Here is a 15159-nt window from a genome sequence, read left to right as displayed (position 1 = left end):
GAACTCAATAACATGCTTTGGCACAATGGCAGGTGTGTGAGTAAACTCAACAACAACACTTTATACACTCAGGTACCATGTTGTAACTCAAAGTAATCTGGGAGTTGGCAACATCATTGCTGCAAGCCAAAAGGTGCATAGCTGGTAGACATGGCTTTCTGGAAACCCCCGTTCAGATGTGGCAAGTTGTAACGACTGGTTGATGCGGGACCAAATGAACAGCTTATAAAATAAGGTAGTTGACCGCCCGTAAATCAACAGAAGATCGTACACTGCCTGGTTCCCGAGGACAAAGAATCGGAGAAGCCAACACTGAAGAAGTAGGGGCAATGAAGCCACGTGTGAGCATGCCATCCAGGTTTTGCTTGACAAGTTGCAAATTTAGATGTGCATCATCAGACGGAAGAGTATTGATATGTTCGGCAGTCGAGACAAGATTAACAGCATGACCTGCGTCTTGACAAGAGGTGGTTGAAGGTACACCATCCCGCAAGAACACCGGACGCAAATCATAATAACTGTCCGAACTGCATTCGGGATATCGCTTGTGCACTTGTTCTAGCCGTAGGTCATCCTGATCAACAGGATCGAGAACCTGCTCAGCGGTAGTGCGGTGAGCCCGCCGGTTCTCATTGCTTGCAGTGGAACGCAAAGCTTGAGACGACATTAGCCTAGAGGAACAAAGTGCTTCAACGAAATTAAAGGAGCTGGGACAGAGACAGTGCCATCAACTGACTGTCCACAGAAGAAGAGAAGTAGATTGAGAAATGGAATCAACTAAGAACCAGAAAGAGCCGAGTTATGACTAGCGGACGAAGAAGGTTGTGTAACAACAGCAGCGCTAGTATGATCATAGGAAGACGGGATATCGGCCGTAGTCGAGAGCCGGAACGAAAAGAAGAATAAGGTGTGCTAAAGAATAACAAAGAGTTGGAAGAATGTGTGAGTCTTTAAATGAAGCTTAACAAAATATTACGGATAGGGCCCAAGGAAACCATTAGGGTTCTAGAAAGCCAACGACTCAGGACAATGATAGGTTCCAGAGGTGGACAGTCAGGCCTGCGCGGATATACGGCCGGGAGGAGAGGATAGAACTCTCTAGGTCGTATGGTCGGTTTGAGGTAAAGAGGCACACTCAACTAATTGATCTTATAACACACGGAAGGGAATAAACAATCACAGGAACACTGAGGTAACGAAGACGACAGAAGGTACTGATGCAATGAAGGCTATCAAGAAACAAGTGATAATTAAAGATATAGTACTAAAGAAGAAGGTACTATCGAAGAAGTGATACTATAAACTAGTATACAAAGAAGAATGGCAAAAGGGGTGTATGTGATTGTTAAGCTTGGGGAGCAAGAGTTAACCTGATCACACAGGGCAGAAGGCAACGCTATTTAAGGCGTTGCAGATTCTGACAACAGAGATCTTCCCAAGCTAGAACCAAATCACAGATAACCGAAAGTGGGGACATACGTAACTCAACGTTACCAGACGCTACTATCAAACCGGATGTTAGTTCACGAGATAAACCAACACGGCAGCAGCAGAACTGAAAATCCCTCAAGACACCCAGGCAACGATATGTCGCGTTACAGCGATATCGGCCTAACAGGTGTGGGCCCCACGCTCAAACGCTGTTGACACAAAAGGAACGAGAATAGCAGTCAACTCAGAATAAGCTGCATCAACTGCAGAGTACCGAGTTACCTAATAGCGATGATCTATAGTGTGCAAGCCGGCCACACCCGAGTAGATAAACCGGAGTGACACCTCAAGGTTACACAGACCACCAAGTGGTATAACCGTATCATCATACGTCCTTGGAACATTAGCGTGACACAACGGAAGCGGGGTAAGGTGCCAGGCATAACCCTATGCAATGGCAATGGCAAGAATGGCTATTCATGACACAACCCTGCACCTGTCCGCCACCCCGACGCCATGGACTGGACCCCCACCATCACCACCACGGCCCTGAAGCCATTGACCGACGAGGAGCGCGAGCGCCTTCGCCGCAACCGCGCCTGCTTCCGCTGCCGGCAGACTGGCCATCTGCGCCAGAACTGCCCGCTAAACTTTGCTCCTACTACCACTGTCCCTGTCCGCTCCGCCAACCTTTACCAGCCTGCTATGCCGACCCCGGCTCTGCCTCTGTCTCTGCCTCTGCCCGCGCCTGCGCCCACGCCCGTGCCCCGCGACATGTCGGGAAATGGAGAGCTCTAGGCGAACGTCGCCGTCTAGAGCCCCAAGGAGAGAAGATCGCTCGGGAGGAAATGGGGGCTAGGGGTACTTATATAGATGTTGTTCTAAATAAAACTTGTTCTACCTCTGCCTTCGTCGACTCCGGTTGCCTGTGTCTTGCCACTGTCTCTCCGCGCACCGCTACCCGCGCCCACGCTGCCATCCTGCCCATCTGCCCTCGTCCAATTGCTCAAGTAGTTGATGACCGAAATCCACCCGTCATAGACCAAGTTGCTGTCTTCGATCTTGGTCTCGGAGGATTGGACGAGAAACTCTACGCCTACATCGTCCCCGGTCAGTCTGAAGACCTTATCCTCGGTCAAGGATGGATTGCCAAACACGATGCTTCCCTTCGCCCCGCGCAAAACGAAGTATTCATCCGCCTGCCCACGCCTCTTCGCCTGACTACAACCACCGCTGACCCCAACGTTCTCCCCGTCTCCGCCCGCGCCATCCGTGCCTTCCAGTTGAGAGCCCGACGCTCTCCCAATGTCCGCATTTTCTCCGCCACGCTCCATGACATTGAGAAAGCTCTCAAAGCCAAGATCTACACCGACCCCCGTGCCAACTGTCCCGAGTGGCTTCTTCCCGTCATCGACGCCTTCGATAGGAAGAAAGCTTCTGAGCTTCCCCCGAACCGCCCTGGAATTGATACAGAGATCCGCCTTAAACCAGGCTTGTCCTCGCCCTCGTGTCCTCTGTACTCAATGAGCCGAGAAGAACTGCTGCTCCTCCGTAAAACCCTCTACGACCTGCTGGACGCTGGCTTTATCCGAGCTAGTAGTGCTGAAGGCGGTGCCCCCGTCATCTTCGTGAAGAAACCTGGTGGTGGTCTTCGTTTTTGCGTAGACTACCGTGCCCTGAACAGCGTCACGGAGAAGGATGGTTACCCGTTACCACTGATCAACGACACCCTCCGTGATATTGCTGCTGCCAAGTACGTTTCCAAAGTTGACGTCATCTCTGCTTTCCATTGTAACGATCTATGGATCGAGGTAGGCTCAGGCTCCGCCCTCACCGCCGTTTACACCGCCGTCCACACCGCCTTGCACACCGCCGTTACTCACCGCCTGCCAAACCCGTGTGCACACCGTCGTTGTCAAGGGTACGCGTCATACCTCTACCGCGCGTATATAGATAGTGTTGTTTCCGCCCGTTTTCTTGTACATTAGTCTTTTCTCTTTATCTGTTTCTTAATTTATTTCTGCTGTTCTAAAAGCGTTCTCCTTTAGACCGTAAAGCCTTACAATAGAAACAGATCTACCCTTGTTTACACTGTCCTCGTTTCTTTTACCCTGTCTTCGTACCTTTTCCTCGTTACCACCCGCCACCTGTATATCGTTTCTCTCTGTTCCTCTTTTGTTCCACCGTCACATGCCCTACTGTGCACCTACCACCGACCCCGACTCTGACACCACTTCCAACAACACCGTCTTCTTCGACTCTGAGCCTCCTCCGACAGCCATGTCCGATCCTACTGTCCCTGTTCCAGCCCCGGCGGCCCCGTCGCTTCAAGATCTGCTGCAAGCCATCCAGCAGCTCAACGAGAAGCACGACCACGCGCAACAACAATTGCGCGACGAGTTCAACAGTGGCCAACAAAAACGAGATCAGGCCATCGCCGATCTCCAAGCTTTTGCCCGTGCTGCCACCGCTACTTCCGCTCCCGCCGTCGTCCCTGCGTCCCCTGTCCCCACTGCTGTCCCCGCTGCTCCCGTGCCCGTTGCAACTACGGAAAGAAACCTCGAACCGAGGAAGCGTGCCCTCCCGGATATCGCCTTGTTTTCCGGCCAACGCTCTGCCTACCGCGTCTGGGCCCTGAGTGCCCGCTCCAAGCTTGCACTGGACAGCGAGTCAATCGGTGACCACCGCAAGCAATACGCGTACCTTTTTGCGCGTATGACGGTAGAAGCCCAGAACCTCGTCGTGGCGTACTTCGAGCAGGGCTTGCTGAACGACACCGGGCCCCACCAGTTCCTGGAGTACTTGGACTCCATATTCATCGACCCCTTTGCTGCTGACCGTGCTCTCTTCCACCTGGACAACATGCGCCAGGGACCCTCTGAACCCTTCGCCTTGTTCCTGCCCCGCTTCGAAAAAGTCCTCCAGGACGCCAACATCATTGGCGACCGCAACCGCATTTCGAAGTTGCAAACCGCCATGGCGCCTGCCCTCCGACAAGCGATGGTCTATGTCAACGTCCCCGCGACGTACCCTGAATTTACCAACTGCATGCAAAACGTCGCTTCCAAGGCTGAGCAATTCCTACCTCGTCCCCGCCGCGGCCACTACTCCGCTTTCACTGATAACACGACCTACTCTCCGTACGCTGCCCACCCTATTTCCCCTACTCCTGCTGGCCCTTTTGTTTCCTCCGTTCCCCCGTCGGCTGCTGCTCGTCACCCCGATGCTATGGATTGGACTCCCACTGTCACTGCCACGGCCCTTCAGCCCCTGACCGACGAGGAGCGCGAGCGCCTCCGCCGCAACCGCGCCTGCTTCCGCTGCCGCCAGACTGGCCATCTGCGCCAGAACTGTCCACTGAACTTTGTCCCCACTACTACCGTCCCTGTCCGCTCCACCAACCTTCCCCAGCTTGCTGCGCCGACCCCAGCTCTGCCCCTGCCTGTGCCCACGCCCGCGTCCCGCGACATGTCGGGAAATGGAGAGCTCTAGGCGAACGTCGCCGTCTAGAGCCCCAAGGAGAGAAGATCGCTCGGGAGGAAATGGGGGCTAGAGGTACCTATATAGATGTTGTTCTCAATAAAACTTGTTCTACCTCTGCCTTCGTCGACTCCGGTTGCCTGTGTCTTGCCACCGTCTCTCCGCGCACCGCCACCCGCGCCCACGCTACTATCCTGCCCATCTGCCCTCGTCCAATTGCTCAAGTAGTTAATGACCAAAACCCACCCGTCATCGATCAAGTCGCCGTTTTTGACCTTGGTCTCGGAGGATTGGACGAGAAACTCTACGCTTACATCGTCCCTGGTCAGACTGAGGACCTCATCCTGGGTCAAGGCTGGATTGCCAAGCACGACGCTTCCCTCCGCCCTGCCCAGAACGAAGTCTTCATCCGCTTGCCCACTCCCCTTCGTCTTACCAACTGTACTGCCAATCCCGATGTCCTCCCTGTTACTGCCCACGCCGTCCGCGCCTTTCACCTCAGAGCCCGCCGTTCTCACAATGTCCGCATCTTCTCCGCCACTCTTCACGACATTGAGAAGGCCCTCAAGGCCAAAATTTACACCGACCCCCGCGCCAACTGTCCCGAGTGGCTCCTTCCTGTCATCGACGCTTTCGACAGGAAGAAAGCTTCCGAGCTCCCCCCGAACCGCCCTGGCATTGATACAGAGATCCGCCTTAAACCAGGCTTGTCCCCGCCCTCGTGCCCTCTGTACTCAATGAGCCGAGAAGAACTGCTGCTGCTCCGGAAAACTCTCTACGACTTGCTCGACGCTGGCTTTATCCGAGCCAGTAGTGCTGAGGGAGGTGCTCCTGTCATCTTCGTGAAGAAACCTGGTGGTGGTCTTCGTTTTTGCGTAGACTACCGTGCCCTGAACAGCGTCACAGAGAAGGATGGTTACCCGTTACCACTGATCAACGACACCCTCCGTGACATCGCTGCCGCCAAGTACGTCTCCAAGGTCGATGTAATCTCCGCGTTCCACCGTCTCCGCCTGAAAGAAGGTAGTGAAGCCTACACGGCCTTCCGCACCCATCTCGGAGCGTATGAATGGCTAGTCACCCCTTTCGGCCTCACTGGTGCTCCTGCTGCTTTCCAACGTTTTATCAATCATGTGCTCTCCCGCTGGCTCGGTATCTCCTGCTCTGCTTACCTCGACGATGTAGTGATCTACAGCTCTGACTCCCGCAAAGAACACCGTAACCTTGTCTGTCAGATCATCCGCGCTCTCGGAGATGCTGGCTTACAGCTTGACTGGGATAAAAGTGAATTCGAATCCCCGTCCATCAAGTACCTCGGCTTCATTGTTGAACCCGGCTCCGGCATCCGTGCAGACCCAGACAAAGTCAAAGCTATCCAGGAATGGGAGGCTCCCACGTCTGTCCGCGGAGTCCGTAGTTTTCTTGGGTTTGCCAACTTCTACCGCTGTTTTGTCCCCGAATACTCCACCGTCGCTGCTCCCCTGACTCTGCTGACCAAGAAGGACCAACCCTTCAAGTGGGAAGACGAACAACTCCGTTCGTTTGAAGCTTTGAAGAAGGCCCTTGTCTCTGCCCCGCTCCTTGCCACCTTCGACCCTGACCTCCCCACCATCGTTGAAGCCGATGCTTCCGGCTGGGCCCTGGGAGGTTCCCTCAGACAGCAAGGTGCTGATTCTCTTTGGCGTCCTGTTGCTTACTTCTCGCGAAAGCTCAGCCCAGCGGAAGTCAACTATCCTATCCACGATAAGGAAATGTTGGCCATCCACTCCTGCCTCCGCGCTTGGCGCTCCTACCTCGCTGGCATCCCGTTCGAAGTACACACCGACCACCAGAACCTTTTGTACTTCCAGAAGCAAAGAACCCTGTCAGAACGCCAACGCCGCTGGGCCCATGAATTGTCCGAGTTCGACTTTCGGTTAATTCATCGACCCGGCGTTACTCAAGTGACCTCCGATGCCCTTTCCCGCCGCGACCAAGACCTGCCCCAAGACCTCTCCGATGAACGCCTCCAGTCCCGTGTCCACCAAGTTCTGCGCCCTGACGGGCCCGACTTCGTCATTGCCGCCGCCGTTTGGGCTAAAGAGCCTGACAAAGACCCTGAAGGAACCCTGACCCTCGACCACGCTGCCCTAGATGCCCCTTTTGCTGACCCGGAACTCCAGACCCTCTGGCACTCGGCACTTACCCATAACGAACGTTATTGGCAAGCGCGACAAGCTGTCCAAGAACAAGCCCGCTCGTTCCCCAACGAGTGGGGCCTTCCTTGGCAGATCAGCGAGTGTACTCTCGACTCCGCCACCCGTCTCCTCTGGCGTGACCGCCTGTGGATCCCGTACTACGAGCCCCTCCGCACTCGTATCATCCAGCAAGTCCACGACTCCACGCTCACCGGTCACCCTGGAGGATCAGCAACCCGTGATCTAGTCAGCCGCTCCTACGCTTGGCCTGGCCTCTCTGACGATGTCCGCCGCTTCGTTGGTAATTGCGACACTTGCGGTAAAAGCAAGATTTGGCGCGACCAGAAGCGTGGCCTCCTGAAGCCCCTGCCCGTCCCGGACCGTGCCTGGCAAGAACTCGCCATGGATTTCATCGTCGGTCTCCCTGAGTCCGAAGGCTGCACTACTATCTTAGGTATTACAGACCGGCTGTCAAAGAGTAAAATCTTGATACCGCTGAAATCGTATACTGCCTCTGACGTAGCCAGAGCCTTCATCACACACGTCTTTGCCCACCATGGTCTACCCCGCGCCATCACGTCCGACCGAGGTCCCCAGTTCACCGGTTTATTCTGGACAGAAGTCTGTCGCCAGCTCTCCATCACCCGCCGCCTCTCCACTGCGTTCCATCCCGAGACCGACGGCGCCCAAGAGCGCTCCAACCAGGAGATCGAGACCTACCTCCGTGCCTTCACTGTTTTCCTGCAAGACGACTGGGCTGCACTTCTCCCCCAAGCCCAGGTCGCCCTGAACAATCGCACCGCTTGTTAGGGTCTGGGAGACCCGGGTCAAGGCTTTGCCTGATTGCCCGAGTTGAAGCCGGTGTGGCTTGAGCAACGGTGGTTCGAGTGTCGGTGGTCCGAGTCCGCAAAGGCCCGACTACTGACGGTCCGAATACAAGTGGCCCAACCGGCCTTGATCCGAACGCCCGATGACTCACCACGTTTGGGTCAATCAGGTAGGCCTCAGTTGTTCTACCCAGGCAGTATAAAGAGCTGCTGCTCTCTCCTAGTTTTAGTTAGTTCTTTCTTCTTCTCTCCATCGCAATATATCTGTTTCTGCCCTTCTACGTCCTTTTACGACTTGGCCCCTTACATCATATTGCGATCTTCTTTTTCGCTACAGCCCTACAGTTCTACAGTTCTACAGTTCTTTACAGCCACAGGTACAGATACAGCTTTTACAGATTGCATTGCCCCTACAGTTCTCAACAGTCTTATCGTTTATTTTCCCCAAACCCGTTATCAATCTTCATCACACATTATTTTTTACTGTTACACAAACTCTCAACATGAGTGGCCGCACCATCGACGACATGCGGGCCGCTTACGCAAGCTCCCCTGTCCCCAGTGTCGACAGCACTGAGGACAAATATGCTCAACGGTTCGCCAAGCTGGAGAGCAAGTTTGCCAAGATGCTGGCTATGCTGGAGAACCAGAGCGAAGCCGCCCAGCAGGCAGCCGCCCAAACCCAAGCCTCCCAAGCAGCGCTTGCTACCGCCACCGCTGCTGCTGCCGCCGCCGCCTCAGCGACTGGTAACGAGAATGGTCGCGCAAAACTGCGCTACAAGATTCCCTCGCTGAGTTCCACCGAGCCCGAGGAATTTGACGCCTGGTTCGACCAGGTCCTGGAAATATGGCACTGCGAGCGTGGCCATGTGGCCGACCGAGACTTCATCGTCTCGATCTATGCCCAGGCCGAGGGTTTGGCCCGCAGCCGCATGCGGTCAATCAAGACCCGACTAACAGACGACGGCCCCGTTTCCTGCGACCGGTTCCTTCAAGAGCTGCAGGGAGCGTTTGAGGACAAAGTTGCCGTAGATAAGGCACAAGACCAGCTCTCGCGGTTAAAGCAGAGAGGCAGAAGGATCGAGGTCCATCTGCCGGAGTTTGAGGACCTGCTGACCCGCGCCAAAGCTCTGGACGCGGCGGACTCACAGAAGATTAGGTGGCTGAAGGACAGCCTCGACACGCCCATTCGGGAATACGTGGCGAACTCGTTCCCTCCCCGGGTCTTCTCGGAGTACTTAGACCGGGTCGTGTTAGCTGCCGAGGAACTGCGGCAGCGTAAGCTCGATGCCGAGTCGACTTCTGGCCGCCGCTCCGGTTATTACCCGTCCGCCCCCGCTGCCCACCGCCATCCCGACGCCATGGACTGGGAACGAACCCGTCGCGTTGCCCCCCAGCCTACCCGTACGCCTGCTGCCCGCCGCACTGCCCGCTGGGCGAGTGAAGAGGAACGAGAGAGACGTCGTCGCGCTGGCCTCTGCATCCGCTGTGGCGCCTCAGGTCACTTTGTACGGGAATGCCCCTACGATGTGCCTCCCAACCGGAACGCGCCTCCTGCCCGTGTCCGCGGTGTACACGTGCCCACGCCGCCGCAGCTAGACGATGACCTGGATGCCGATTTCGGTGTCGTACAGTTGCCCACTGCTCAGTCGGAAAACTGAGACCCTCCGGTGACAGTCGCCCCCGGAGGGGTAAGAACAAGAAGGGAACGTCCCCTTTGCTTGTGAGAGGCTCCTTATCTGTTGACGTTGTAATCAACGGCTCTCACAACTCAGTAGCTTTAGTCGATACCGGAAATACAGTCTCCTTGATCATATCCCAGGCCCTCGTGAAACGATTGAAACTACCTTGTTCTGCGCTGCAAACTTCCCTTTCCCTAAAACCTTTTAATGACCAACCTTCTTCTGTGGCCACTCAGGCTGCCCGCTTCGAGCTGGATCTCGGCGGCCTCCGGGAAGAAGTCCTTGCCCTTGTCGTACCCGACATTTATGATGACGAACTTCTTATTGGATACCCGTGGCTGAGCCACCACAACGCCCTAATAGACTGCAACCGGCACCGTTTGGTGCTCCCCCACTTCTCCGTCCCTCGCTCTGTTTCGACCATTCGGAACTTGGACACCCCTACGGAATTGAAAGCTGCACGTGTCAGCAAGATCTTGCACCAGGACTTGAAGGTCTTTGCTGCGAGCATACAGGATATCAACAAAGCATTGGAAAAGTTGGCCCGAGAGAACGAGCCTGTTACAGATGACTGGAAGGAAAAGGTTCCCAGTTGGATAGACCCACAGAATGTTGTTGCTTTTGACCCAGAAGCACTCTACACGCGCCGCCTCCCGCCGCTGCGTCCCGGGATGAACCACGAGATTCATCTAACTGTCCCTGACTCGGAAGCTCCCTGGGGACCACTGTACAGCCTTTCCCACGATGAGTTGATAGTACTGCGCCAAACGTTACTGAACCTACTGAACAAGAAGTTCATTCGAATGAGTAGTTCCACTGCTGCTGCCCCCATCCTGTTCGTCAAGAAACCTGGCGGTGGACTTAGATTCTGCGTGGACTACCGTCTGTTGAACAAGCTGATGAAGAAGGATAGATACCCGTTACCCAACTTCAAGGAAACACTACGCCAAATCAGCCGTTCAAAGTGGTTCACTAAGCTTGACGTCGTTGCAGCGTTCCATAATATCCGTATCGAGCCAGGCCACGAATGGAAGACCGCTTTCCGTACGCGCCTGGGCTCCTTTGAATGGAACGTGATGCCGTTTGGTTTGTCCAATGCTCCTGCCCAATTCCAACGCTTCCTGAATTCCGTATTGCAAGAGTACCTCGACCTGTTTTGTTCTGCTTACGTTGATGACATCCTAGTGTACACCGATGGCTCCCTCGACGAGCACAAGGAACAAGTTAACCACGTCCTAGCCAAGCTCGTGAAGGCCGGACTGACGGTTGACATCGACAAGTGCGAGTTCGGTGTACAAGAAGTCAAGTACCTGGGCTACATCATCAAGCCTGGAAAAGCAACAATGGATCCTGCCAAGGTGCAAGCAGTGAAAGACTGGCCCGTACCCAGTTCCAAGAAAGAGCTCCGTGGCTTCCTAGGATTTGCCAATTTTTACCGCCCGTTCATCAAGAACTTTGCCGAAGTAGCCGTCCCTCTCACTTCACTGACTGGTCACCTAGTTCCCTTCGTCTGGTCTCCAGAATGCCAAGCTGCCTTCTCGTCACTCAAAGATCTCTTCTGTGCTTCGCCCGTCTTGCGCCTCTTCGACCACTCTCTGCCAACAACTGTCGAAGCTGACTCTTCAGGCTACAGCACTGGAGCTGTCCTATTGCAGCAGCATCCAGATGGCCTGTTTCCATGTGCCTACATCAGCCAGAAGCTGTCTCCTGCCGAGTCCAACTATGAGATCCATGACAAAGAAATGTTGGCAATTGTCCGAGCCCTGAAAGAGTGGAGAGGAGAGTTACGTGGCGCCCAGGGACCCATCCGAGTGTTAACAGACCACAAGAACTTGTTGCATTTTACCTCTGCGCAACAGTTAACAGAGAGGCAAGCTCGTTGGGCTAACCTGCTAAGCGAGTTTGACCTAACACTGGAACACCGTCCCGGGAAACTGTCCCCACTGCCCGATGCTCTCTCCCGTCTTCACATGCCTTCAGGTCCCGATGATCCCCGCCTACAAGCTCGCAACCAACAGCTCCTCCAGTGTTTGCCCGACGGTGCCCTGAAAGTCAGACCTGCTCGCGTTACACTGCCATCCCCGTTCCGTAAGGAAGCCCTCAGTACACTGTGGGAACAAGCATTGTCAGCCGACTCTGACTATGCGGCAGCATGCGCAGTGGTTGCCTCTCAGGCGCCCAAATGGCCAGACAGCTTGAAGACTAATTGGCGAGTGTCACTGTCCGAATGCTCATTGGACTCCGAAGGTCGACTGCGATACAGATCAAGATTGTGGGTACCCCAGTGGGAACCTCTGAGGACAGCCTTGCTACAAGAGATTCACGATTCCGTGACACTAGTCCACCCCGGCCAAAGAATCATGTGTCAGGAAGTTTCCAAGACTTACTTCTGGCCGCACTACACAGCGGATGTCAAACGGTTCTGCCGCAACTGCGAAATCTGCGGTAGCACGAACGTCATGCGCCAGCTCAAGCAAGGTCTCCTGAAGCCCCTTCCGGTACCTGACCGCATCTGGCGTGACATTGGCATAGATCTGATTGGCCCTCTCCCGCCGTGCAAGAAGGAAGGAAAAGTCTACAAGCACGTCATGACGGTGGTGGACCATCTGTCCAAGGGTGTCATCCTTATAGCCTGCCGCAGCCTGGATATCGAGTATCTTGCCAGCCGTTTCTTGGAAGTCTACTACCCTCGCCATGGTCTTCCTAACAGCATTGCTTCTGACCGCCAATTTGCCAACATGTTCTGGAAACGACTCTGTACCACCCTGAAGATCGATCGTCGTCTGTCCACCGCTTACCACCCACAGACCAACGGGGCCACTGAGAGGACAAATGCTGAGGTGAAGACAAAGATGGCCAAACTCCTACACGACCGCTCAGACTGGCTAGACTGCCTGCCAATTGTGGAGTTTGCCCTGAACGCAGCCCCAGCGGCTTCAACAGAGACGTCCCCGTTCACGTTGTCCCACGGCTATAGTCCTGACTTGGTTGAGCTGCAGCCCGACGCCATTGCCCCCCTAGCAGCCCCCGTTGCAGCCAACACGAGTCCCATAGCTCAAGCAACAAGAATCCTGAAGAGCTTGGCAGACCACACGGATTGGGCCAAAGCCTCTCTCAGCGCCGCCAAGTCTGCTATGGAGGAACAGTCGAACAGACACAGACAACCACATCGACGTTTCCAGCCCGGCGACTGGGTTTGGTTGGCAAAAAGCTCCCATACTGTGCAGCAAGAAGGCCCAGGCAAGCGACTCCGGCCAAGATACCAGAAGCTCCAGGTCTTAGAGGCTGTAGGCTCCCACAGCTACCGTCTTGACCTGAAGGGTGCCAGAGGACACGACGTGTTTCATGCCGACAGATTGAAATACCACCCGAACGACCCTTGGCCCTCACAAGACCCGCACGTATCGAGCCCCGGACCAGTCGAGATCGATGGCTTTGAGGAATACGAAGTCGAGAAGATCCTGGAACACCGGCCAGCCACGAGAGACGAACCAGCCCAGTACTTGGTGAAATGGGTTGGTTGGCGAGATCCCACTTGGGAACCTACAGAGGCGCTGGAAGAAACGGCTGCTTTAGAAGAATTCTTGCGAGCGCAGGAGACTGCCGACGTTGAGGTGTGAGTGCCGTGGCGAGAGGACTGCTTGAGTCCGAAGTTTGATTGAAGGAGCTGCGAGTTCCACGGTTGTTGCACAGGGTCTATTTCCCTTTCCTTTGACATTTTTTTTGTTTCTCCACTGTCTGTTCCACTCCTTGTTCGTTCTGTTGTCGTTTACCGATGATTAGTTGCTTGTTGTTTGCTATTCCCTTTGTTGTTTTCAGTTGGTGTCCACCTTCCTGTTGTTTTCTTTTTTTGTGTTACACGGCCATGGGAGGATGGGAAGAAAGAGAAGGAGGCTGATGTTAGGGTCTGGGAGACCCGGGTCAAGGCTTTGCCTGATTGCCCGAGTTGAAGCCGGTGTGGCTTGAGCAACGGTGGTTCGAGTGTCGGTGGTCCGAGTCCGCAAAGGCCCGACTACTGACGGTCCGAATACAAGTGGCCCAACCGGCCTTGATCCGAACGCCCGATGACTCACCACGTTTGGGTCAATCAGGTAGGCCTCAGTTGTTCTACCCAGGCAGTATAAAGAGCTGCTGCTCTCTCCTAGTTTTAGTTAGTTCTTTCTTCTTCTCTCCATCGCAATATATCTGTTTCTGCCCTTCTACGTCCTTTTACGACTTGGCCCCTTACACTGAGTTGATCAGGTTTACTCTTGTTCTCCAAGCTTAACAATCACATGCACTTGCTTACCGTCTTCTTCTTCTTTATACCATTCTGTTCTTGCTTTCTTTGCAGTTCAACCTTTCTTCTTCTTTGAAGTGTGTGATTGTTCCTCCTCCTTCCTCTTTGTGCCGCTCTATTCTCAGAATAGCCATCTAAGTTGTGTGTTGCCTCTTCATCTCAACCGACCATACGTCTTAGCACTCTGTCTAACTGACGTCTTCCTCCACAGGCCCGACTGTCCACCTCAGGAACCTATCATTGTCCCGAGTCGTTGGCTGTACCCGGAACCCTAATCCTTTCTTCGGGCCCTATCCGTAATATTTTGTTAAGCTTCATTTGAAGACCCGACGCTATTACAACTTTGGCTCTCTTTGGCACTTTTTTCTCTCCTCATTTATTTTTCCCTCTCTATTACGTTTCAACTCGCAATGGCCCTCACTCGCGAAATGATCGAGCATCTCAATACGTTCCTCCTGTCGATTCCTGACCGAACTCCTGAGAACTGGCATCTCGGTGCCCTTCCTAGGGAGTTCAGTGCTGAGATCAAAATGGCTATTGTGGCGGCTTACATGTCTGGTCTGCGCACCGACGATGGTGCCCCGCCCATCCCCGTTGGCTCTGTTCCTGATGCGGCTCAGGTTTACTGGGCTGCGTTCCAGGCTGGCGCTGAAGCCCGCTTCAACTCCCTTGAGTCTCTTCCCCGAGTCAAACGGGAAGAGGATGCCGATCCGTTGAAAGAGGCCGACAAGCATCTTGATGTCGTGCCCTATGATGGCAATCAGCAAGGCTTCCAGGCGTTCCAGAGGCAACTTGCGGTCAAATTTGCTGCTGCACCCAAGCACCACCGCACGGAGCAGCGCAAGCTGATGACTGCCTTCTCCTACCTTAGAGATGGCGCTCTGGATTGGGCCATGCCTCGGATGGACCCGGCCACTGGACACATGAACTTTGAAACGTACGACGATTTTATGAAATCGTTAGCTGAGGCTTTCGATGACCCTGACTGGCGCATGACTGCGACCCAGCAGATCTTCGACTTAAAGCAGACAGGTACTTGTACTGCCTATCACTCTGCTTTTACAACGCTGTTGAAGAAACTCGGTTGGGCCGACGCTGATTTCACCATTGCACTATTTCAGCGAGGCCTCAAGCCCCACATACAGGACGCTCTGGCTTGGAACACCTATCCTGCCCCTAAGGGAACGCTTGATCAGTTCGCTAATTTCTGCAACACGCTGGACAATACGATCAACAACCGAACCCGGGGAAACAACGGGAAAATCCAACCGCCTCCTGGTGTG

General features: G+C 54.5%; 6 protein-coding genes across 6 annotated transcripts; all 6 read left to right on the top strand.

The window, feature by feature from the left end:
- Window positions 1-1947: 1947 nt before the first annotated feature.
- On the top strand, window positions 1948-2229 carry BROUX77_008245 (uncharacterized protein; the record flags this gene model as incomplete). Its single annotated transcript, XM_073753428.1, has 1 exon — window positions 1948-2229. The coding sequence occupies one exon, from the start codon at window positions 1948-1950 to the stop codon at window positions 2227-2229; it is 282 nt and encodes a 93-aa protein (XP_073601519.1).
- Window positions 2230-2279: 50 nt separating this feature from the next.
- BROUX77_008244 (uncharacterized protein) lies at window positions 2280-3419 on the top strand (the record flags this gene model as incomplete). The annotated part of the gene is made up of 1 exon (XM_073753426.1): window positions 2280-3419. One exon carries the CDS (start codon window positions 2280-2282, stop codon window positions 3417-3419), a length of 1140 nt encoding a protein of 379 aa, XP_073601518.1.
- A 202-nt stretch (window positions 3420-3621) lies between these two features.
- BROUX77_008243 (uncharacterized protein) lies at window positions 3622-4923 on the top strand (the record flags this gene model as incomplete). The annotated part of the gene is made up of 1 exon (XM_073753425.1): window positions 3622-4923. The coding sequence occupies one exon, from the start codon at window positions 3622-3624 to the stop codon at window positions 4921-4923; it is 1302 nt and encodes a 433-aa protein (XP_073601517.1).
- Window positions 4924-4973: 50 nt separating this feature from the next.
- BROUX77_008242 (uncharacterized protein) lies at window positions 4974-7898 on the top strand (the record flags this gene model as incomplete). Its single annotated transcript, XM_073753424.1, has 1 exon — window positions 4974-7898. The coding sequence occupies one exon, from the start codon at window positions 4974-4976 to the stop codon at window positions 7896-7898; it is 2925 nt and encodes a 974-aa protein (XP_073601516.1).
- Window positions 7899-8418: 520 nt separating this feature from the next.
- BROUX77_008241 (uncharacterized protein) lies at window positions 8419-13217 on the top strand (the record flags this gene model as incomplete). Its single annotated transcript, XM_073753423.1, has 2 exons — window positions 8419-9540; window positions 9834-13217. The coding sequence occupies 2 exons, from the start codon at window positions 8419-8421 to the stop codon at window positions 13215-13217; spliced, it is 4506 nt and encodes a 1501-aa protein (XP_073601515.1).
- A 1069-nt stretch (window positions 13218-14286) lies between these two features.
- BROUX77_008240 (uncharacterized protein) lies at window positions 14287-15159 on the top strand (the record flags this gene model as incomplete). Its single annotated transcript, XM_073753422.1, has 1 exon — window positions 14287-15159. A coding segment is annotated over one exon (873 nt), but the record flags the coding sequence as incomplete, so codon positions are not given.

The sequence above is a fragment of the Berkeleyomyces rouxiae genome (assembly GCF_048999995.1).
Source record: "Berkeleyomyces rouxiae strain 22BRR77 chromosome Unknown BrBRR77_ptg000184l, whole genome shotgun sequence".
In the NCBI taxonomy this organism is placed as follows: domain Eukaryota; kingdom Fungi; phylum Ascomycota; class Sordariomycetes; order Microascales; family Ceratocystidaceae; genus Berkeleyomyces; species Berkeleyomyces rouxiae.
The sequence above is the reverse complement of the archived record's forward strand: the minus strand, read 5'-3'. Positions and strand labels throughout refer to the sequence as shown.